The sequence below is a fragment of the Drosophila gunungcola genome, chromosome 3R, assembly GCF_025200985.1.
Source record: "Drosophila gunungcola strain Sukarami chromosome 3R, Dgunungcola_SK_2, whole genome shotgun sequence".
Lineage (NCBI taxonomy): Eukaryota > Metazoa > Arthropoda > Insecta > Diptera > Drosophilidae > Drosophila > Drosophila gunungcola.
The window spans coordinates 6630037-6652179 of NC_069139.1; the positions used below are offsets into that span (position 1 = coordinate 6630037).

The 22143-nt window shown below is 39.2% G+C and overlaps 3 protein-coding genes and 1 long non-coding RNA gene across 13 annotated transcripts; 3 read left to right on the forward strand and 1 right to left on the reverse strand.

Moving 5' to 3' along the window:
• The first annotated feature begins 61 nt into the window (after positions 1-61).
• LOC128252246 (uncharacterized) lies at positions 62-4756 on the forward strand. 5 transcript variants are annotated; one of them, XR_008267294.1, is made up of 5 exons: positions 62-250; positions 2364-2850; positions 3229-4056; positions 4320-4453; positions 4600-4756. It is a non-coding gene; the product is annotated as an uncharacterized LOC128252246 (long non-coding RNA). The 5 variants fall into 5 exon arrangements; XR_008267291.1 differs by having other exon boundaries at positions 4320-4427; XR_008267295.1 differs by having other exon boundaries at positions 4325-4427.
• A 1410-nt stretch (positions 4757-6166) lies between these two features.
• LOC128263504 (J domain-containing protein) lies at positions 6167-17041 on the forward strand. 4 transcript variants are annotated; one of them, XM_052998594.1, is made up of 5 exons: positions 6167-6232; positions 6966-7098; positions 10570-10671; positions 14275-14430; positions 15501-17041. In XM_052998594.1, the coding sequence occupies exons 2-5, from the start codon at positions 7012-7014 to the stop codon at positions 15741-15743; spliced, it is 588 nt and encodes a 195-aa protein (XP_052854554.1). In that variant the 5' UTR covers positions 6167-6232; positions 6966-7011; the 3' UTR covers positions 15744-17041. The 4 variants fall into 4 exon arrangements, with proteins under 4 accessions (XP_052854554.1, XP_052854563.1, XP_052854547.1 ...); XM_052998603.1 differs by having other exon boundaries at positions 6209-6331; XM_052998587.1 differs by lacking the exon at positions 6167-6232 and adding an exon at positions 6692-6710.
• A 194-nt stretch (positions 17042-17235) lies between these two features.
• LOC128251919 (prolyl 4-hydroxylase subunit alpha-2) lies at positions 17236-19893 on the reverse strand. Its single transcript, XM_052979179.1, has 9 exons — positions 19321-19893; positions 19106-19257; positions 18885-19041; positions 18500-18827; positions 17968-18444; positions 17843-17905; positions 17600-17675; positions 17452-17541; positions 17236-17390 (listed from the first exon to the last, which is right to left on the reverse strand). Exons 1-9 carry the CDS (start codon positions 19503-19505, stop codon positions 17236-17238), a joined length of 1683 nt encoding a protein of 560 aa, XP_052835139.1. The 5' UTR covers positions 19506-19893.
• Positions 19894-19931: 38 nt separating this feature from the next.
• Positions 19932-22045, forward strand: LOC128256192 (prolyl 4-hydroxylase subunit alpha-2-like). Of its 3 annotated transcripts, none has more exons than XM_052986378.1 (7): positions 19932-20160; positions 20220-20368; positions 20426-20573; positions 20629-20819; positions 20878-21554; positions 21612-21777; positions 21829-22045. In XM_052986378.1, exons 1-7 carry the CDS (start codon positions 19961-19963, stop codon positions 21933-21935), a joined length of 1638 nt encoding a protein of 545 aa, XP_052842338.1. In that variant the 5' UTR covers positions 19932-19960; the 3' UTR covers positions 21936-22045. The 3 variants fall into 3 exon arrangements, with proteins under 3 accessions (XP_052842338.1, XP_052842327.1, XP_052842348.1); XM_052986367.1 differs by having other exon boundaries at positions 20423-20573; positions 21829-22043; XM_052986388.1 differs by having other exon boundaries at positions 20423-20573; positions 21836-21943.
• The last annotated feature ends 98 nt before the right edge of the window (positions 22046-22143 follow it).

Consider the following 22143-nt stretch of genomic DNA (forward strand, 5'->3'; position numbering starts at 1 on the left):
TGCAAGCAGGACAGTTAGAGACCTGATTATTTGGGAGAGAACATTCTCCACACTCTATCCACTCTCACTTGCTCTTCACTCTCTTCTCTTCCGATATTCTGCCACTGCTGACGTATGCTCAATTTTGAATGTTGATCTTCGTCTCATTTCAAAATTGTTGTTGCTTTCCGTTCTGTGCTGTTCTGTCTTTACACTGTGAAAAATGTTACCTAAATAGGACATAAATTTGGAACTAGTTTAGAATGGAACTGTGTGTGCCTAATGTGAACAGAACTCCATCTTTAGGGAGTTATCCTAAGATTTCTGGATTTGTAACATAACTTAGCATACTTAAACACTTTTAAAAGCCTTTTCCTTCTATACAATTTTTCTCTGTGTTGTTCTGTTGCTTTTGTTGTAGTTGTTTTTCTATCTTTGAGCGAATGTGAAATATGAATGCAAATGAGTTCGCTTGCTAATTGTCCGCCTGTTGCAATTTCTTCGTTTGGCCAAGCGAGCGCAATTAGTGCGGCTGCCGGACGTCTGAGGCCCGTCAAAATGTGAAACTCTGCCGTGGCACTGCCACCACCCCTCTTTTGCTATCTCCTATACATCCCTACTCCCCATACTTGCCATACTCCCCGTCAAAGACTCACACACTCTCCTTGTCAATATGCGTGGAGCTATTTTTGGTAGATTCAACAATAGCCAGAAAGAGAGAGACGGATGATGATGATAAAAAACAAACTCTCTAGACCTGAAAATACCTAAAATAAATGGTAGATATCCAATCGATATTAAAAGCTCATACACCATTTTAAATATTAAGTATTCGACTAGTGTAACTTGTTCAATGTTAAGCCCAACAAATCATTGAAGGTCAACAACTTTTAAAAGACTTAATTAAATTAATCAATACATTTACTTACTTCAAATCATTAAAATCTTAGGGGTATAAAAACATTTTAAAGTCCACCAAAAAGTATGCAATGTTTTATTTGAACCATTAAGTTATAGTTTTAAGGGTATTTTCATTGTTATAAGTGCTTAGTCCTTAAGTTTATATTTGTAAGTAGTAATATCCCTGCAATTAATTTTGCCTTAGACACCTTTAGGTTAATGTGTTTATTCATGAGTTTATTGATTCATCTTTGTTATTTACTCATTTTTACCCCACCCTTGTGTCCAGTAAATCATGTCTTTCCATCGATACCCTATTCTCTGAATCGAGCGGAATATATTGGGCCGATCCGAATGGCCATTTGGCCGGACGGCATTTGGTGTTGTCTTTTCCTTTTTCATGCGCTTTTCTTTGCTTTTTTCACATTTTGCTCCTTTTTATTTTTTCTTCTGTTCCCTTTGGCTTGGCCGGCGTTCGACAGCTGAGTGGAGGCTGTGCATCAAATCCAATGGGTCCCGTACAGGGTGCCTTGTGGCAGGGGCATCTGTCGGAAGACGCCTATCTCAAGTGATTTCACCTTCTGCCTTCTGTTCGATTTCAGATTTCTGATTTTTTGTGCTGATTCCGATTTAGATTTTGATTAGCGAACGCTTTCAATTGCTGGCATTTGGGGGCTTTAGTTTTGACAGCGATGTGCGGACTTCCTGTATCGCATCGCGGACTGCAAGATATATGAAAGACAAGTGTTTCGAATACCCCCCGATTCTGCCCCCCGATTCTGTCCCCCGACCGCTGTGTAAACAAAGCGCCAAGCTCACGCAAGACGAAATGTTCTAAAATTATTTTTCGAAAATGTCTTTTTAGCTTGGCAAACGCAGCGACATGATGCGGGACAAATGACTGTATATAGATACATCCAATGGATGTGAGTCTCTGATGAGCAAATGCAATTATGTGAAATTTGTTAGGGTTGTTCTGATGGTGAGAAGGGGCGTTGGGGTGCTGGCTAATGAAGAGAGCCAACAAAATATAGAGCAGGAACTTCTTTCGTATTCCCCCTCGGTAACCGATTGTGTGTTTTGCATGTGGAAAACCACGCTGATGACAGACAAGCCACAGCAACGAAAGCCAAAGGATAACATGAGATAACACATTCAAATCCACTCAAACACCCACACGCCCACACAGCAGAGGTTAAAAAGTTCAGTTAAATACAATGTAGTGCAATCAAATTTGAAATCAAAATTATATTTCTTTCAAAGTAGCCTACTATGCAAAGCGTATCTCTTGGTAATATTTTTAATAGTCCCATTTTGCTGTATTGCTGAATTTAAATATTTAGGTTAAAAAGGAAACTCAATTTATAAAAATTTTATTTTTCCAGCAATGTATCAAAATATTAGAAAATAAAAATTTAAAAATTAAAATTTCTATGACCATATCATTTTTTAAATTATATAATTCGTATTTATTTATTTTGCAGTGCTACAATTTTGCCACCATTTGTTGGAGCACGCATATATCCCATCACAGCTGCTCGTGATCCTTTTGGCGTCGAGAAATCAGCGCTCAAATATGATTAATAAGTAATTTCTTTGTCAACAACAGACTGGGGATGGCCTCAGATGACGGCCGCGGCGATAACGACAACAAGAACGGAACGACGCCATGGAAATCTTTAATAAAATACATGCATAAATAAATTATAGGGCAGAGGCAAAGAAAAACAAACTGGCAGGAGATGTACTGCTCTGAATGGCAGCGAACGGGTAATAAAACAAAGCGACGACAGCAAAGATACAAAGATACAAAGATACAAAGGGGTGACATGTGCAGCCGGGGCGTGACCGCACTTCCTTTTTTTCCAGGCTTATATACGCACTCCCCTGTATCCACTTCGCCTAGCCTCTTTTCAGAGCTCCTTGGCCTTGGCGTTTCCCTGTTTATTTCACAGTTGTAAATTGCACAAAGTAAATGAAGTACTTTTTATTATAAGCCAACAAGCTAACGTAGCCTGAATTTAACACAGAGAGAAAAAGGATCTTTGCCAACTAAAATTCTTACCCAGTAAAAATTTATCATACACAAAAGAAGATTGTTGCTTAAGATTGTCATGCAATTGTATATTTTTATGTTCATCATTATTTATTTAAATACTTATAAAATTGATATATACAAATAAACGTTATGTTTAACAAAAAATAAGTTCTCATAGTGTACTCTGTTGTTTACTTTGTATAAATAAACAACAAATTGATTAACGAATTTTAATATTTTGTTCTTTGTGTAACCCTCCTCTCCCGCTCCTTTATCTCGACTTTTCTTTGAATGCGCCATCGTTTGCCAAGTGTCGTTGACTCTCGCTGACCTAGAGGGAAAATAAAACCATGGGAACTGCAATGTGAGGGGAAAACGCAGTCTTGCCAAGATTCATGTGTAGATGATTCTGGGAAATGAACAAAAGTTTCACTTCAGTCTTGAAAGTCCCGGCATGCCAAAGCGGAAGGCCCGAAAACGATTTCTGTCAACTTCTGGAGAATTTTCATTGCCCACCGTCCATTAATTGGGTTGTCGGGGGGCAAGCAGGGAAAATGTGGAAAATCTGTGAAAACCAGCTGGCAATCGACCATTGAAAAGTTCAGATTGCTTGCTGACACACACACACAGCAACTCGACATGTTTGACTTGCGATTTTCCTTTAAACTCAACCGAAATGCAGTTAGCAGCAGCAGCCAGAAAATGAAGGAACAGACAAACACTCAGATGGGCTGATGGGTGGGTGGAATGCAGTTCTCGGAAAACCAAAACGGAAACTGCAAATACGAGGTATTCGTACAGCATACTTTTGGGTGCAGCTTGGCAGGGTGTGCTGGAATGTCTCTAATCTGGTAGGTACTACAACGCTGCAATGCATAAATCTGCAGTGGCGAATACTCTCGGGAAGGACTGTCTTCCCCGTACACCCGGCGAATGAGCAATTTCCCAGCAATTCTTTGGCCATTGCCAATGTTTTCCCTCGCCAGCATGCTGCGTAATATGTTCGCTTATCGGAATTCAAGTGGGTCTCAACACTCACCGCAAAAGTACACTGGCCAAACAACAAGACTACATTGTCCATTAAATACTGCTTTGTTTTCTGATTGCAACTGGAATAAAATTAAACTTAAAAGCGACTTGTAAGAGGCAACATTTTCTGAATTGCATTTTAAATAAATACATTTTATAAAAACTATAGTTTTAATACTAAAGGGACAATAAAGGAAATAAATGCTTTAAGAAACAAATTAAATATTACACTATTTCTTTCTCGTGTTTTAAACAATAAAAACGGTTTTATTAGCAATAAAGTAATTAAATTCGTTCAATTTTGAAATGTATTTATTATTTCAATTTTTTTTTTTAAATGGGTCCTTATATTTTTTTATTTTATTTTTCCCAGTGTAGCAACGACTTAGAAAGGATTCGCTAGAAATAATGGAAATGGTTGGCATTGCAACTGTTCTGGCCAAGGAGGTTTATCATCAGCTGCAGGCCCCAGGCGAAAAAAGTGGGTTCTACCGGAATAGTTGCTAAGTATTGCGTATTTGTATCTATGCTAGTAGTCGTATCTGTATCTGCAGCTATGCTGCGGGCTGTGGACAGTAAACAGTTGAAGCAGAAATGGAAATAAATAGTTGCCTTGCTCTTTTGTCTAATTAAAACGTTTCATTTCGTTCCAGCTCCATTTGTTGACGTCACACGCACAACACACGTGTGTGTGTGTGTGAGTAAGCATCCATTACTCGAAGGACTCAGGGGTATAATGAGTTTATGGAAGAAATGTCCATTTAATTCACTATAAGCATTAAAATATTTAATTATTCTTTAAAGCTTCAACAAATCGCGATTTTATACGTTTTAATACCAATTATGATTCAATATAGATTTTTATCAATCTTCAGTCGTAAAGTAAATATATATCATGTTCTATACTTTTAGGGTTCAATCTATTTATATTATATAATTGACATCAGAAGTATCCTCAAGTATTAGATATCTGGCAGTCGATATATTCGCGTCCATCGATCTACTGGTTTCGTTTTTCTCTTTTCTTAGTGTGCGTGGCGGACAAACGTACGGGCGCACTTTTCCGCAAGCCCTCCCACTTTTTCACCGCCCCCCTGGAAAACCCACCTCATTCAGTTGGTCAAATGGTTTCATCTTCATTTGGTTCAGGTTCTGTTTTTCTGACCAGACATACATAAGCCCGGTCCCACTTCGCCATTATGATGATTTATGAACGGAAATCATTTTTCGCCCAGTGCGTCTTTTCTGGGCTGTAAAAGTGGGTGGTTAAGTGGGTGGTTCTCGGTCTAGACCTCGTTTTCAAGGACCTACTCCGCCCAAAAGTATGCAACAGTTTTCAATTTCGTTTCTGTTTGCTGCAAACTTCCCTTCACACTCGGCTGGCTCTTTTAATTTGAAAACCAATGCTTCCCTGGTTCGGTTATTTTCAGTTCGGTTAAGTTCGCTGTTCGATTTGACTTCATTTGGGGAAAAGTTTTTGCCGAGCAGCTGGCCTCTGATTGATGAGTTTTTCTTTTTCGGGTGGAGCATTAATTTCCCTTTAACAAATTCGGCAGAACTTGTTTGGAGGCGGCAAAAATTTTGGTGGTCGGGGGATTGAGAGCAACAAGTGGGCGTGAGTTTGTGGTTTTATGGTAAGTCATTTTTATGGCAGAAGCTTTGTTCACAAAGCTTTTGAAAAGGCTTTAAGCTTGGATGCACTTGTGAAGACAAGAACCAAAATTAAGAAGCTTTAAATGCAGTCAATAATTCAGAACTGAGAAATTATGAACTGAAAAAAATCACGACTATACAATAGGAATTGTTTTATTTGGAAAAATAAATATTTATTGCTTAAATAAAAAAAAATTTAATAATGAAAGGCTTACTGGAAACAAACTTGGTTACAATTAAATAAAATGTTGAAAAACGTTTACAACACATTTTTTACTTACAAATGTTGCTATTATAAAGTGGTGAATTGAAATTGTAAAAATAAATTTTGCGATTTTGGTTAATTTACATTGTAAGGGGATTCCCGACTCCGAAGTGCCATGTTGAGTCATTCAAACTGTGTTTTGAATTCCCTCGTCAACCAGTTCTTGAACTTGATTCCAAGAAAACTAAGTTTTGAAACCCCCGCTCAGACAAGCCAAAAAGCTCATTTGTGCTGTGATTGGGAGGCTGGGGGCTTTGCGAGAGAGAACTTTCTCCAATCTTAAAGCTCTTCCAGTGCGCGAGGTGGCGATACCATCAGTTCGACTTTCGACGCGCGCCAGAAACATCGTGAGCACCGCTTAACCCAAAGTATATAGCCAATAAATATATATATGTTTTACTGAGTGGGATTCTCAGAGAGTGGGAGTTAGAGAACCTGAGAAAATCACACAGAGTGTTTGAGTGCAAGCAAGTTTACGTTTAGTTTATTTGATTTGATTTTGAGCGGTGTGCATTTAGTAAACAGCGGTTTTCCCTCCATCAACATTCAGTTTGAGCTCTAGAAAAACAACAAGTGAAAGTGCTTCTACCAACCGTAGCAAAACAAATGAAACACCAAAACCAAAACAAAACCAGATCTTTCAACTGATTACTAAGCGATTTCGTTTTTGTGCATTTGTGATTAACTTATTTTTAGCTGCCAATTGTTCCAAATCGAAGGTCACGCGATCCCCTTCGTTTGCCTTGATTTTGATTTAGTTTCTAATAATCTGACTTACCAATTTCTTGTGGATCCTCCAATTAAACCTAGAAAAAACAGAGGTTTAAATTATTGAAAAACATTAAAGTGAATATAAAGTTTATTTAATTTTTCTGTATTATAGACTCATATAAAACAATACTTAATAATCTTTAAATTTCTAAAATGAAACAAACATGCATTGTGGAAAAATCTAATGTGCAGGAATACATTTCTGAAAGACCCACAACTACGACACATCATATACATTTAGAAACAAACTTAACCATTTTATTTAAAATGTCATAAATTTCTTTAAATTAATCGCCAACCTTGACCTTGTGCCAATTCCTCTGAATATAGAAAAACACATATATATTCCCGACCGATCCCACGAAAAACTGACGCAATGAGCGCCGTTGATGCCATAATCAATTACAAGCGCAGTCCCAACGAGGACTTCTACGGTCTGCTCCACTGCGATGAAAACTCATCGGTAAGTTTACCTTTTGACCAGTCATCTTTTCCAAACTGTCCCTTTACATTAACTTCACCCAAAATGTTGGCCTCAACTTTTGCTAATCTCGTCTGCCAAACTCACTTGGCTCATCAAACTTTACAACGAATTTAATTAGATACTAATTGAATTGCGGCTTGCAAAAGTGCTACTAATCGAATTGGGGCCTTTAGGTTGGACCAGTTTTGAGATGTGGTGGTTTAAATTGACAGCTTTTGTAAGCCTTAAAGTCCAAGTTTTTATTAAATGTTCGTGCATGCAATATAAACCTTAGCATGAAATCAGATACAATTTATGTGGTGACTTGGCACTGAGAGAAAAAGTGTACGAAACCCATGAACTAAAATCCTCTTTGATCAGCAGAACAAATTTATTATAAGTGTAGTTGGTGGTTCGTTTTGTTCATAATACATTTTTATTATTATTCGTTTTGGTGTGAAAAACCCATTTCAATATAGTGTTATCTTATGAATCAAGTTCATTCTTCCATTGAGTTTTTAAAATTCGCGAATGCTATTTTTGTATAGCAAACTTTTGGCTAGCAAATATTATAGTAGGCAACTAAAATTTGATATCAGGTTTTTTTTATATTATTTACACTTTTCAAGACAACTTACAATTTCGGCCATACAGACATATCGATGATGCTCGTCAATAATTATTACATGTTCAAAGACATTTTATGTTTAAATTAAATGAATTTTCTGTAAAATCTTTGCCAAAGGCTCTCTACCATTCTTCGCTTTACACTTTTTTCTGTCAGTATGCCTCGAAGGTGAGAGGTTTGCTTTGAGAATTAGTTTCAATTACTCAGTCAGCCATCGTAGATTGGCAGAATTGGCGTTGATCCGCCGCAGCTGCAGTTGCAGTTCGAGCAGCTCTGAGTCAGAGGTTCAGAGGCTCAGATACTTGCCCACACAAGGCAAAGTTGAGAGCCCTCCTAAGCCAACCGATTGTTGAAGTTTGTATACTCCTGTCTGAACGGAATTAACGAGCTCGGCTTGGCAGGCAATCTCGGGCGGCTTAATGGCATTTACCCATCAGCAGTCTCGACTCTCGACTCTTGAGCTCGAGCTCGAGCTCCTGACATTCGTCTTGAGTTGTCACATTTTCGGGTTCAGTTGCTGCCAATGGGCAGGAGGTGGTGGATGAGCCTGCTGTAATCAAATTTATTGGCCCGGAAAATGTTCAGAGCGGCACACAGTTTGCGAGCTGTCGATTGCATTGGCTTGAGTGGGGAATCTATTGAATTATGCAGGAGATTCAGGGCAGAGGACCTAGGACCTGAATCGATTTTGCTGGGCATGTAAACAAAATCAAATATTTGCAGAGAATCCGTGCGGAGGGGGCCTAAGCATTATGGCCGGGCCTTTATCACGTAGCTGTAGCTACTGACCCCCTAACCCGCTGCTGTCATTGTTTGCCCCATATTGCCGACTATCTCTATTGCCCCGACAATTATCTCGACTTGGCATCCCCACTTGAGAATGCAGCCATTCTATTCTCATGCAGATTAGTTTGTGGGAATTTGCATACGCAAGCCAAACAATCCACTAACCAGAGCAGCACAAACTTCAAATGTTTTAGTACTAATTTACAGAGATCTCCAAACGATTCTAGCCGTTTTAATTGGCCGGGTGCAATCTGATGGGGGGAATTAATGAATTGGAAATGAAAATTGGCTTGGCTGACGATGAAGATGCTGCGACTGTGGTGCAAATTAATTGGCTTTCTATGCATTAATTGAGCCCATTTAATTGTGTAATAGATGTGGATGCGAAGCAGAGTATATCTTCCCTTAGAAATCACATTTCATTGAAGGTATGCGGAGTAACAGGATCACGAAAATCAACAAAAGCCTGTAGAGCAGATTTCATTTGTCTAATAATAGCAACCTCAGTGTGTGTACCCCAAGGCTGCGGCTGCTTAGACCACGTACACGCTGACGTATAAGCAATATTAATTTCTTTGAAATTAATTATACGCACCGTTGCAGTGCGGTTGGCACAGCAAATGAAGCTCAGCGCACTGAATGCAACTAATCCACTTTCGGCTGCTGGAAGAGATGGCTGCGTCCCAGAAACATCAGCGGGGAATCAGAACGATCAATTCACTAGTCAACATAACAGGGATACATATATTTTTCCGAATACCATGGTGACCCAAATATGTTTGCTATATGGCAGATGCTTTTTGACGTTTCCCCCGCAAACAATAGACTCGAAAACGAATGGAATAAAATGGGACCCATGCTGTTCATTCTCATCTCACTGCGGCTGCTTTGGTCCTTTGTGAGCTGACCGATGGTGCGCGAAAAGCCATTTCCATTTACAAGACAATAAACAAGTAGCTTTGTGTGGAGTCCACTGTGGAAAATGGTTTAGTTTTGGTCATATTTAAGCCACTAATGTTACAAAGGTTACAACACTTATAGAATGTAAAAAATTAAGAAGAATTTATAGCCTTTAAGCCTTATTTACCTATTTTTTTATAAACTTCTACTGCTTACTAGTACAATGTTATGTTATTGAATCCTTTTACATTATTTTATTTACCAAGTTCACAATAAGCCCTCTGCTAACAATAAATGGTATTTAATATAAATATGTTATTGTTTATATTTTAGTTAAGAATATAATTGGAGTAAGTTTGTCATCCGCTAGTCGTACCAAAAGAAACATGTTGTCTTAAGCAAATATAATATATAAATTTCAAAGAAAAAAAGACCAGATACAAGCTAGAAAACCACCTTTTTCGCTTAGTGTGCACTGTCAGCATCAGCGCCATCATTATTTTTTTTCTGGTCCCGGGAAAAGTCAGTATCAGATCCTCGCTGGTTGCTGTCAACTTGTTGCTTTTGCCCGAAAGACACTCCGGCTTAATTAATATCAATTGTTTGGCAAGTGTCAAAAGCCTTTTGACGGCGTCAAGGACACTGACGAGTGAATTAATTTGGCAACAGCATTTGAAACCCTCAAAGTTTTCATTCACATTTCCCCGCAAGCACTTTGCCATGGTAGTTTTTCCCCCGTCGCCGCAATAATGGCATAATGCGACAGCTTTTCTATTACTTTAAGTGGTGCTCAACTGCGCACGAACGTTTTTGCTCGTCAAGTTTTAATGTTTGCTTATTGTTATTTCGTTATTCGGTCGGTGGTAGGGCTTGGTGGTTGGGGACTTAAGCCCTCCATTTTGCGGGGGATTCACTGTAAGTGACAGCTTCACCTGAGCTGCGGTCTCCTTGGAAATCTGCAAGCCGCAGGAGACGTACACACATCACTTATATCCTTGTGTGCGCAACCATTATGTCACAAAAGATGTTGGCATTTTAAAAATTGATGCCATAAAATACTTAGTTAATTTGAGGCAAACAGAATTCATCATCGCAATTCACTTAACTTGGCCAACTAATTTGTGCGTTTTTACTCTCCGTTTTTTTTCCCTTTTCAGCCCGAGCAGATCCAGGCCGAGTACAAAGTGCTGGCCCTCCAATACCATCCCGACAAGAATTCCGGCGACAAGGAGGCGGAGGCCAAGTTCCAGCAGCTAAAGGTAGGCAAAAGGAAAACACGCAAAAGATCCAAGGGAACAACAGCCTGAAATAAAGAAAAAGGCAAGCGTATCGTCATTTTACATATTTAATGAAGTTTCCAGGGGTGCGGATGTTTTTGGGGGAATGGGGTGGCGTGCTGTAAATTTGACAGCCTGTGGGGCAATATGTTCGAGATGAAAGTTACCGCAGCGAGCTTAAAATTAAAAGTTGTTTAAACCTGATACTTATTCTGCTTAAACATCCTGGCAGGAGGCGAAGAACTTCGAACGTGGTCGGGTACCTCGGGCGAAATTTATATCTTTCATTTATCGTTGGAATATGAGAGCCACTCTTTAAGGAGATTTCAATCGAAAACATTTAATCGGCAAACTGAGATGCTCTTTATCCGGAATTAAAAAGAAAAAACATTATTTGTATGATTTTCTTGCTTTGATGACAAACTCAATAAAAAAAAACATTTTAATATGATAAAACCCATATTCAAGAACATATTTGCAATCAAGATGAATTCTAGGAAAGCCACTTTAAACATAAATGGCGAGCGGTGTTAAAAGTTGAGCTCCGTGGAAGTTGGTCGTCTTTTGGATCCGTACAAATCAAGTTCAGTTCAGAACTTTCTGTTTCCTATCTTGATAAGTTGCTTGACTCTGTGGAGAGGATTTTCCTTGAAAACCACCATTCCCCTTGATAGTCTCTATAATTAGCTCACGGACCACTCAACCGCACGCATCTATTCAAAATCTTGTCTGTCAGTTGGTTAAAGTTATAAGCTGCATTAAACAATGGCTGCCCTTTACACACGCACACTCATGTACTTAACCCACTTACCCACACTCACTATTCAGTGGCTCAAACACACACACACTCGCACTCCGACCTCAAATTGAATTTTCCAAGCGACAAAAGAAAAACAAGGCGGCAACGATGAGATAAAATATATTACCCATACGAAATATATTTTTTTTAAAACGTTTATTGATTTTCCATGTCAAAGCCTAAAGGGCGGTTGGGGTAAGAGGGTGGAAAAAAGGCGTGTCGCAACCTGACAACTTATTAATGTGTGGCTAAAAACAAAATCAAATTAATGTGGGTGAAAAATGATGGATACCTAAGGTTAAAACGCCTGTTTCATTGGGGATGATTTTCCTCGAGCCTTTTAGTAACTAAAATGTTACAATTTTAAAGCATTCCCCCTTTAATGGATCACATTATTTTTTGGCCTAAGAGTTTGTTAGAATTAGGCATGGAAAATAAAGTGCTTAAACAAATGTACCTTTCTTCCTATTTGAATTTAAATTAATATTTTTAATTGATTAAATAAAATGTATCGCCACTAAATATCTCCAACTAAACACAGCAAGGTTTTTGAATTAAAAATGTAGGAGCAGTAGATATATGAATTTAATGGACTTCGCAAGAACTAAGCTTTTCTGAGAAATGCATTTCATTGTTTTTCAGTATATTGACTAGTTGGATAAGCCCAGCGATTCTGTTCATTGTTGCTTTCTACAGGTTGTTGTTTTTATATTTTCCCATTCGCCCGCGTACCTGAAGTTTTAACACTCTGTAATAACAAAAGGCCAAATTAAGGGGAAACGTGAATTCCCGTCCTTAAAAATGCATGAGGGTCCTTGGTCCTTGGTTCTGGACTAAGGCAATTTCCCATCCGAGTCGTAATCATACTTATGTCTGTTCGGAAGCTCGTGCCGCTGTCCGGCGGAGAGGGAATGTGCCGTACAATTTACGGCTCGTAAAATTGGACGTGCATGTGTGCGCAGCTCGTAAATATGTCGGAATATGCAAGAGGACTTACCTTTATGGTTGGCCATAAAACAAAACCTGTGTGTGAGCCCATGTAGCGTTTAAAATGAAATGTTGAGATTTTCAACGAAGGCCAGGAAGGGTTGCGGCTTCCTAGCCAAATTCCACAGCGTTCCCCGAGGAGTATGCAAATGAGTCGGGACTTCATCATCATGTTATTTGACTAAAAACTTACAACACGATTTGCAGTTGTCAAGCTGTCCCGTTAAATCCCCCGGGTCGTCAGGGGATGCTATAATAACGAAAGGCTTAGCACAGGATCGGAATATAAAATTGCAATTTGATTCTTTTCAGGTTCAGATGAACCGCTTCCGAGCTGTTAATTGCCATTCGCCAAGGGTCTTGAATTATTTCCACAAAAAGCAACCAAACGTTTGCCCTAATTGAAGACAAACAAGCCAGGTTATCCAGTTCCTCAGTTCTTCGGCCGGTATGAGCCTTGTTTGCTGACCCACATAATCAGTGGCTAGTGAAATAATTGATTATCATGTAAACAGGACCCAAAAAGCAGTCGGCGCAATAAAACAGCAAGCCAACGATAAAATCTCAGAGCGCCAATTGTGCATGTGTATAAATGGGTGTCTGTCTATCTGGGTATCTACACTGAGCAAAGCATTTAAACAGAAATCTTTAGAAATAATTATAGATTTAGAAAAATACGTACTTATTCGAAAGCGATTCGTTTCCGTACGAAAGCAGCTTAAAAAGGCTTCAATATCGATGTTATCAATTTGTATTTTATTTAGCTTAGTTCATATCCAAGTGGAATATTCTCTATAAACTCTCTTTGAATTTTTTACTTATTTTGGTTTTTAAGCGTTGTTTGAAAGGATTTATTATAAAATTTCCACCATAATATGTTCGGATTTTTAGGATTTTTAAATTTGTTAACTCTTTTGCAACCTATATATTAAGGTCTTAAAGTAACATTAGTTCAGGATAAGATTTGCTTTCCTTCTGTGGGTATTAAACAGCCGCCAAGTGTGTCGGTGTCTATCGCTGTGGTAATGTGTGTGTGTTGTGGGTCTGGACGTAAAAGTAGTCAAGATATATATCAAGCTCCAGCCGAGGCTATCAAAATCACTTGAGCGAGCAAATATGTGAGGGCCTCTCTGCAGATGAGTGTGTATGAGTGTGCGGGTATTCCCCTTATGCCTGTGTGTGTATGTGTGTGTGTATACATGCCAATAAGTGTGCTATAAAGGGGCACATGAAATTGATTAACATGCTGGCGAGACCAAGGCAGAAAAATAGGAATCTTGGGGATGGGTTGGCATCCGAAACCTGTGCAGCTGTTGATTTTGCACTTGAGCAAATTCGAATCCTGACTTTCATGGGGCTCATCGGCTTTTATAAGGGGTGTGAAGGGGGATTTCTGCTTTGTGTGCCCCTTTCATGTTCGGTTGCGAGCCAAATATATTAAAGTTTGCTTTTCCTTACACACGCGTTGCAAAATGAGAAGTTTCACAGAATTTGTGGCACAGATTATTCATGAGAAGGAACCAAAATTCGGAAAACAACAACAAGAAATTAAATACCAAAGACAGGGTCACCGGAAAAGCTATTTCCAAGATATTCAGACCTTGGTTGTAAATGTTATTTTATTTGGACTAGGGCTTTTACATTTTTAAGTAAAATTTATTGCCCCTTCTGGCTTGAATACTTCAATACAAAAATAATACAACAAAATAACATGAACTTAAAGTGGTTAAAGTTGAGTTAAAGAATTTTTTTTACACGAATTTTCTTAAAAATGTACTTTTTAAAATATATTTTCACAGGAGGCCAAGGAGACATTGTGTGACCCTGAAAAAAGGGCCGTTTACGACAAGTGGCGCAACAGCGGCATCTCGATGAGCTACAAACAGTGGCTGGGCATGAAGGAACATGTCGGTCAGGTGAGAAGATACACGATTGCCGAGAAAGTGGATAAAGAGGTATGCGTTATGGGCCAGGAACTCAGCGAACCAGAGAAGTAGTCGTCCCGACCCTACTATTATTTCTAGCCCTCTCACTTTCTCCGGCACAAAGGGAGCTCTGATCCTTTGTTTGTATCCTTTTCTCCGCTGCATTGCGTCAACACTTGTCCCGTCCCAGTTTTAAGTTTCTTTCATTGGTTTGTTTGTCGCGCTCCTAATGACATTTGTAAGCCAAGTCGGAGTTCGCCTTTGTTGTAGCACAATTAACGCGATTATTCATTACCCGGCCACCCATTTTCCCAAACCATGAGCTCGATGTTAATTTCCGTTGACGGCCCCAGCGGAAGTTGTCGCCCATCCATCTATGACCGCACCAAATCCGCATTGCATTTCTAATTTGCAGCCCGGGCACCTGGCTGAAACTTCACTGTGAATACGTTCTCTAACTCGGAAATACTCCCTCTTAATTCAACAAATTTAAGAAAGAAATTAAAAAGAGATTGAAAAATTTTGATAATGTCTAAAAATCTACTTTTCAAAACACTACAGTATAGATTTTTTTAGCAATCTGCATCTGCTTTTTTGTATTTTTATTGTCAATCTTTCTGTTGATTTATATTAACATAAGCTTCACATCTACAATTATTTTGACCGCTGCTTAAATTAAGACAACCAAACTTTAGTTAAAATTAAACTACTCTTATCTAGAATTTTAAACTATGGGATTATCAAATTATTATTTTTCTTAATCAACAATGACTCCTCAGCTATGGAATGAATTCCTTTAATATTCTGTGTTTATTCCACTAGTAATTAGTATACCCAGTTCAAGCCCCCTGTTTGTCCTATTTCTCTGTGTCTTTCCATAAGCCCGCTCCTGAGTGCCCGACGAACTCCACCAAATGTAAACCTCTATTGAATGTACCTCTTCATCCAAAACTCTATGTGTATCCGTGTGTGTTTCTGCATGCGTAAAGGGGGGACCAATGCATCCGGCGGGCTGTAAAATGCCTTGGTCCTCGACCACAACCGCGGGAATTTAATCGTATTTAATACCTTTGTACCCCCTCTTTGCCAACCAATCAAAGTCCATGCACTGGGTGACTCCCAAGACCAAGGATCGCATGCTGCCGGAGGCCGGAGGAGCAGCTGCCCAAGGACCCGGATCCGGAGCAGGATGCAGCAGCGGTGGCCTGACCGCAGCCTCGCCCAACCCCGCCCACCGGCGGGCCTCGGAGGGCGGGGCGGCCCTATACTACGGCAGTCGCAAGGCCGAATGGGGCGGTGAAAACACCGATGTGGCCAACAAGTTCCGCAACTACGAGATCTAAGGCAAAAGTTGGCCTCAGATAAAAGTTTAAATTTAAAAAAAAAAACATTTGCACAAGCATATGAAAAGTCGAGCCGAAGAGGGAGCAGATGAAATAGAGAGTATCCATCGGTAGGATACTTTCAAAAGTTATGCAATTATATCAAAAATATTCAGAAAGGGAAACAAACTTATTATTGATGTGTATATTAAGCGTTGCGAACTACAGAGCACAGATACTCTTATATAGATGTTTATAGGTGTACAAAAAAATATATATCTAGAAAAATGGTAATTAACTAACGTATATTTAAGAGAAAGAAACTGTAATTTCAATAAACTCCCCCAAAGAAAATCCCAGGCGGAGCGGCAAGAATTTTAAGTTGAAGTAACTTAGTCAAATTTTAAACGCAGTCATGCATATGAGAATATACACACCATATTCTATATATTTATGTAACCAGTGTATTTGTATATCGATGTTTCAACGTACCATGAATGTACCCCCAAGACAATCCCTTGGCAACAAACAAAACTAAGCTAAAGCTGTAACTGTAACTGAAACTAAACTATATTACTAAACTAGTGACAGTCTAGCAAATCACCCACCACCAACCAGAGGATAAAAGCATATGGAATGACATAATTTAGCGAATTTAAACCTTTATACACATGACACATTTGCATAGTCAAAAAACTTTCACTCGGTGTCCTTTTAAAATGCAGAGTTGCGATAAAATCTCCAAACTCAACTATTTTACCTAAATAAAAAACATTTTTCCCAAAAAAATGTACAAAAACAAAAAACAAAACGAGAAAATGTCAAAAGAAAATCAAAAAAAAAAAGAAGAGAAATTTATATAAATGTTTTTGATGGATAGAGCGGTGAACTTTTCAAACTTATACATATAGCAGAAAATTATTGTCATTATTATTGTACTATTATGCGCAGAGCACAGAAATTAATTACTACATAAATGTTGTTGCTGGATTTAAATGCATAACTTATACAACTACATATGAATGTTTGTTTTAAGACATATTCAATTGAATTTATTCAAATACACACATATTGCGGATAGAGCAGACCAGATCCAGATCAGATAGGAACAGCTGCAAGCCAAAGGCATGACCCCGTGTGAACCCTGACCTTTAAGAAGGGGCAGGCAGCCGGGGCTTCAGCTAATACTAGCAAGTATGCAATTAATTAGTGTTGGTTCTAACTTAGCTGGCGAATGTTACAAGCAGCAAGCGAACAGATCACAAATAAAGCAACTTTTTGAAAGGGGTTTCCACTCCTGGCGGAACCTCAGGTATTCATTCATGTGTATTTACTACGGGGATCGGCTCGGAAGCCCAAAACGGGAAAGTAAGTATATTTAATATTTGGACAATAAAAGCGGGAAAGTAAGTATATTTAATATTTGGACAATAAATGAGCTCCCATCTTAATTTCTTAAAATTTTTGTTATCACATTCTTTATTTGTATAAAGTTATTACCTAAAACTTAAGCTTATTCGGAGTATTCATTTTGCTCAACTTTTTTAGAAGCAGCCTCATTTTGTTTGTTTAGCTCCAAAATCTGGTCATAGGTGACCAAGGAATCATCCCAGATTTCGCAAGGTCGGCGATCTGATTGATCATTCTCACGGATCCAACGATTTTGCACTATAAAATAGCAAAATTAAAACTTGGTCACGTTTGTCGAAGAAGAACATTTAGAACATACCCCACTTAGAACCAGCAATAATGGGACAAGCGCCATGTTGAGTACGAACATCGCCCACTCCAGAGGCATGCAGATTGTGCCAAAAGGCAGCTAGAGTGTTATAAAAGTTTAACTAAGGGAAAAGGAACAAAATTGCGTTGAGAAATACCTGCATATTTTTTCGGCTTTAAAAGTTGCTTCAGCTGGGGAAACGCGGTGCCTCCCCCTTGAGCTACATCCGAAAGCTGTGGATAATTTAAAAACTTTTACATTTTTGTTATGAAAAGTATTTCTTAGATCTAAAGCTTGCTAAACTAAGGGTATTTTTTTAAACGATCTGGGACTAGTCCTATTTGTAAATATATTAACAGGGTTATATTACGAATCTCAATATTATATTTAGCATACTCACATAAAAAAGAACTGTGGCAATGCGGTTCCCCATTTCAGGAGAGGTAACCAAACCAGCATCAATCTGTAAAGTAAAATAATAGAATTAAAGTGAAATAAAATATTTTAATAATATCCCCAACTCACGGCTGTCTGGTGGAACCAGTCCATGTGCTGTCCGTAATGTCCACCGATTCCGTAGTTAGCAAACTGGTGGTCCTCCGCATATTTCATGTTCATGTTGGTCATATCCGCTACCCTTTGATCGATGGTGGCCAACACCTTGTGCATTGTGGCTGGGATAAAACTGAACTGGCTGGTGCGAACATTGGATACCACCGCCTCATTGATACCAGTTATGGTGGCCCGAGTTAGTTTGTTTTTGGTTAGTTCCCGTATGACATCGATTTCGCTTTGGTATATGACGTCGTGGTACAGGACGAGCAGGGGATCCTGGAAAAGTTCCTCCGCTTTGAGGGGAGCTATCCACAGGAAAGGATGTGTTTCGGTCACGTAGCCACATCGAAGATGACGCTGCTCCTTGGGAGTGAGTCTCCAGTGACCACTGCAAGTGAGGCTGAAGGCTTGGAACTCGCCCACAGGCTCACCCTCCTCAGGAATGGGCTAAAATATTATGTTATAAAAACCAGTTTGAAATATTTTAATGAAGAACACTTACTGCATGTTCTAGTATTGGCTTCGAATCATTGAGTAAAGCATTTTCTCCTAGAGACTTCAAAAAACTTTCGTAATTCTTGGCATGCTCTTCACTAGCTGGTTGAATCTTGATAAGCTCCTGGTAGGTATCATTAAGACCCCGGAAGTCTTTCAACTCCGCCTTGGCTTGTACAAGAAGCGCCAATATTTGTGGCTTTAGTTCTTTATCCTTTTCTCCTTCTGCCAAACGATCATTAGCCTCAATTAGCCAGGAATGAGCCAAACGTGGATGCTGATCCCTTAGAGCTAACTTGGCTATATCCACACAGAGCTCAGAATTAAGTTGGTTTCTAAAATGCATTAAATTTCTATTAAGAATACCATAATAAATAGTTAGCTTTAATCACCCGTAATCCACGCCATCCAATATTCCCCTGGCGATATCTTTGGCCTCCAGCCGGTAAACATACTGCAATCGAAGAAGGCCATCTATGGCACCATTAAGTTCACCTTTATTTGGCATTATCTCTCGATTTCTGAGCTTTTTCAAACGATTCAGTGCTTCTGTTAGGAAAAATAGTTAGAATTTATTAAATAATGTATATTAATCGATTTGTTTTTTACCCACTTTCGCCTGTTGATGTCTCCATGAGGTTCTCCACTCGCTGCCAATCAACCGTCAGTCTTTTGTTAAGCAAATATTTGTTTAAAGGACTATCAAAATACGCTGCACCCCATTCACGGGCCTCATTTCGTTCATTTTCGAACTCCCGCAGTCTCCTATTTTTAAAAATTAAATATATTAACATTGAGAAACACATTTAAGTTCACCACTTTTCTTACGCTTTGAGGAAATCCAATTTTTCCTGATTATCAGCTAAGAACTTTTGCATATGCAGCAGCATTTTCTGTTCATAACCGAAAACTTTGGTCATCTCGTATACGGAGGAGAAAAATTCAGCTCCAGAAATGGATCCAAACAGTTGGTGTAGTACCAACAGAACTACCGAAAACACCGGGAACATCATTCTTTCAGAGATCCGCTCTAGAGAGCTCTTTGATTCCAACTGATCCCGGCATTTGACCCCTCACAACATTACATAAGCTATAAGAAGTCAGGGGATTCAGTCGTGCCTAAACCTGTTCTCACACGCACCCAAGGAAAGTGCCGAGTTCGTTGAGCCGGCAACTGGTTTTGCTTAGATAATAACTAATGTGTGTCTTATATGGAAATGGCGAAAAAAGCAGAAGCTCATAGCTTGGTGATCAGTAAAAATGGTATTAGATAGCCCAATTATAGGAAACAACTTTGGTTATTATTTAGTAAATTTAGAGGCTTTAGTAGACTTTAGTATGTATATAAACATTAGTCGTTTAAGTTGAATATTAATTTGAAACTAATAGCCGCACAAATTAAATTACTTTACGTCAAGGTCTGAAAGTTGAGAGACTTTAGTTTCAGTTTGAGCTAGAGAAAGTCAGAATGCTGATCTGTGGGTTGTTACTGGTAGGTATTCTCTTCCTTAGCAGGAGCTTGGGACAGATTCTGGAGGAAAGTACCCAACAGCGCTATGCTAGATCCGTTGTGAATATGGACGATCTACTGAAAATGGAGGTTGATCTGGCCCTCAATCTGGAAAAGTACGCGATACGGCTTTTCCAGAAAGCCAAGACAATTAGATTGTGAGTCTGCCCGTCTATCTTATCAATCAAGAATACTTAAGGCACTGGTAGTTTTAAAGGGGTATCCACCAGATGAAGGAAAGGCACCAGAAGTATGGAGCATCATCGAAATTTGGAATCAGCCCTTTCGACACTTATTCCCTCATTCGGCACATGCAAGCTGACTGGTTGATGTGGCAAGTGTTTTTGGAAGAGGCCGTTGGTTTGGGTTCGTTTTCACATTGTTGATATCATTTGATTGGTTAAATTCCTACTTTTGCAGAAGAATTGGCTTATTTGGAGTTAAAGAAGTCTACCTTGCCTAGGAAGTATGACATGTTCGACGCTGCTGACGGGATTAGAAGCATGCAAGCGACATACGAGATGTTAGCCAGTGATATAACCAATGGCTTGCTGGATGGAGTACAATACAAGTACCAATCGAGATCCTTTTAAACCAAGAACTTCTTTAACGGATTTTAATGTTAGCTCTTCGCTGGGCTCTGTTGATTGCCTTGCTATGGGTCATCATCTGATCAATCAATCGCGTTGGACAGTTGCAGAGCAATGGATTCTTGCAGGTATTGAAGCCAAGAATCCCCAGACGGAAATGCAGTTGCTTCGAGGGCCAAATACGGCTCATCTGTTTAGGATACTGTCACAAGTTAGGACACAGCAGGGTGAGTAATGAGTGAGCGCACCTGGTTTAATAAATGGGTAAGCATCTTTCGATTGTAGGAAATCATGAGGGTGCCTTGCAAGCCTATCAAATCGCCCTGAAACACTCGCCCCACGATTCAAAAACCTTTCAGGAGTATCAAAGCTTGGAAAAAACCATTTTTACTTTCCCTGGAAACAACGTTGAGGAGTCGAAGTACTCTGACGATTCCGTCGATACCGACGATTCCGATGACAATGTGCAATTGCCGCCCTGCTGCAGTGGTCGATGTAAAGTTCCCAGAGAACTTAAGAAACTATATTGTGTGTTTAACCACGTGACCGCACCATTCCTGCGATTGGCCCCCATCAAAACGGAGATCCTTTCGATTGATCCCTTCGTTATTATTCTACATGAAATGGTCTCGCCAAAGGAGAACGCTTTAATACGATCTATTAGCAAACAGTACATGTTGCCATCCGCGACAGTTGACGTCGACGAAACGTCGGATAACTACAACATCGCTACCTTCCGCACTTCAAAGTCTGTGTGGTATCATAATGACTTCAACGAGGCGACCCTGAAGATAACTGAACGTTTGGGAGATGCCACTGGTCTCGATTTGAACTATGCGGAGGCATTTCAAACCATCAACTACGGACTAGCAGGTTTCTTCCAAACGCATTATGACATGTTGCATTCGGATAAGAACCGACACAACGGAAATGATGATCGTGTGGCTACCACATTGTTCTATGTAGGTATTTAAAATATGGTTGGCATCTTTATTATCCTATTTATGTCTATCCTCCAGCTGAATGAAGTACCTCAAGGAGGCGGCACCTATTTCCCGGGACTAAACATCACGGTATTCCCAAAGTCCGGGTCGGCCCTCTTTTGGTATAATTTGGACACGAAGGGCAACGATCAAGTGCGAACCCTTCACACCGGTTGCCCTGTTATCGTTGGTTCCAAGTGGGGTAAGTAGAATAGATCAGTTTATACCTTAAAAGTTACTTCATCCTCCGCAGTTGTCAGCAAGTGGGTAAACTATAAAGGACAAGAGTTCAGAAGACCCTGCATCGAATCGAATTCAAATGCTAAACAATTTTTGTCTATTGAAAGACTTATAATCTAATCAATTTTTACTTTGTGATGTACCATTAAAATAATTTTTAATATATCGAATTATATATTAGCCAAAATATTGGAGCAAATTCAGAAGGCTTATTGTAAAAATAAAATGCTTTTACCTATTAGAGTCTAAAACTACATTTATATTAAAATCGAATATTTAAAAAACTTAAAGTAAAGATTTTTTAAAACTAGATTTTCTATTGTTTTTT

Bases quoted from the DNA above. Each gene is read 5' to 3' on its own strand.
- LOC128251919 (XM_052979179.1), bottom strand. From the start codon at position 19,505: ATGATGTTCCCGGTGTTTTCGGTAGTTCTGTTGGTACTACACCAACTG. The intron at 18,445-18,499 runs GTAAGTGTTCTT...ATAATATTTTAG, and splicing joins AGCCAATACTAGAACATGCA to CCCATTCCTGAGGAGGGTGA. The intron at 17,906-17,967 runs GTGAGTTGGGGA...TTTACTTTACAG, and splicing joins ACTGGTTCCACCAGACAGCC to ATTGATGCTGGTTTGGTTAC.
- LOC128263504 (XM_052998594.1), top strand. From the start codon at position 7,012: ATGAGCGCCGTTGATGCCATAATCAATTACAAGCGCAGTCCCAACGAG. The intron at 10,672-14,274 runs GTAGGCAAAAGG...ATATTTTCACAG, and splicing joins CCAAGTTCCAGCAGCTAAAG to GAGGCCAAGGAGACATTGTG. The intron at 14,431-15,500 runs GTATGCGTTATG...AACCAATCAAAG, and splicing joins CCGAGAAAGTGGATAAAGAG to TCCATGCACTGGGTGACTCC.
- LOC128256192 (XM_052986367.1), top strand. From the start codon at position 19,961: ATGCTGATCTGTGGGTTGTTACTGGTAGGTATTCTCTTCCTTAGCAGG. The intron at 20,161-20,219 runs GTGAGTCTGCCC...GTAGTTTTAAAG, and splicing joins AAAGCCAAGACAATTAGATT to GGGTATCCACCAGATGAAGG. The intron at 21,778-21,828 runs GTAAGTAGAATA...CATCCTCCGCAG, and splicing joins TATCGTTGGTTCCAAGTGGG to TTGTCAGCAAGTGGGTAAAC.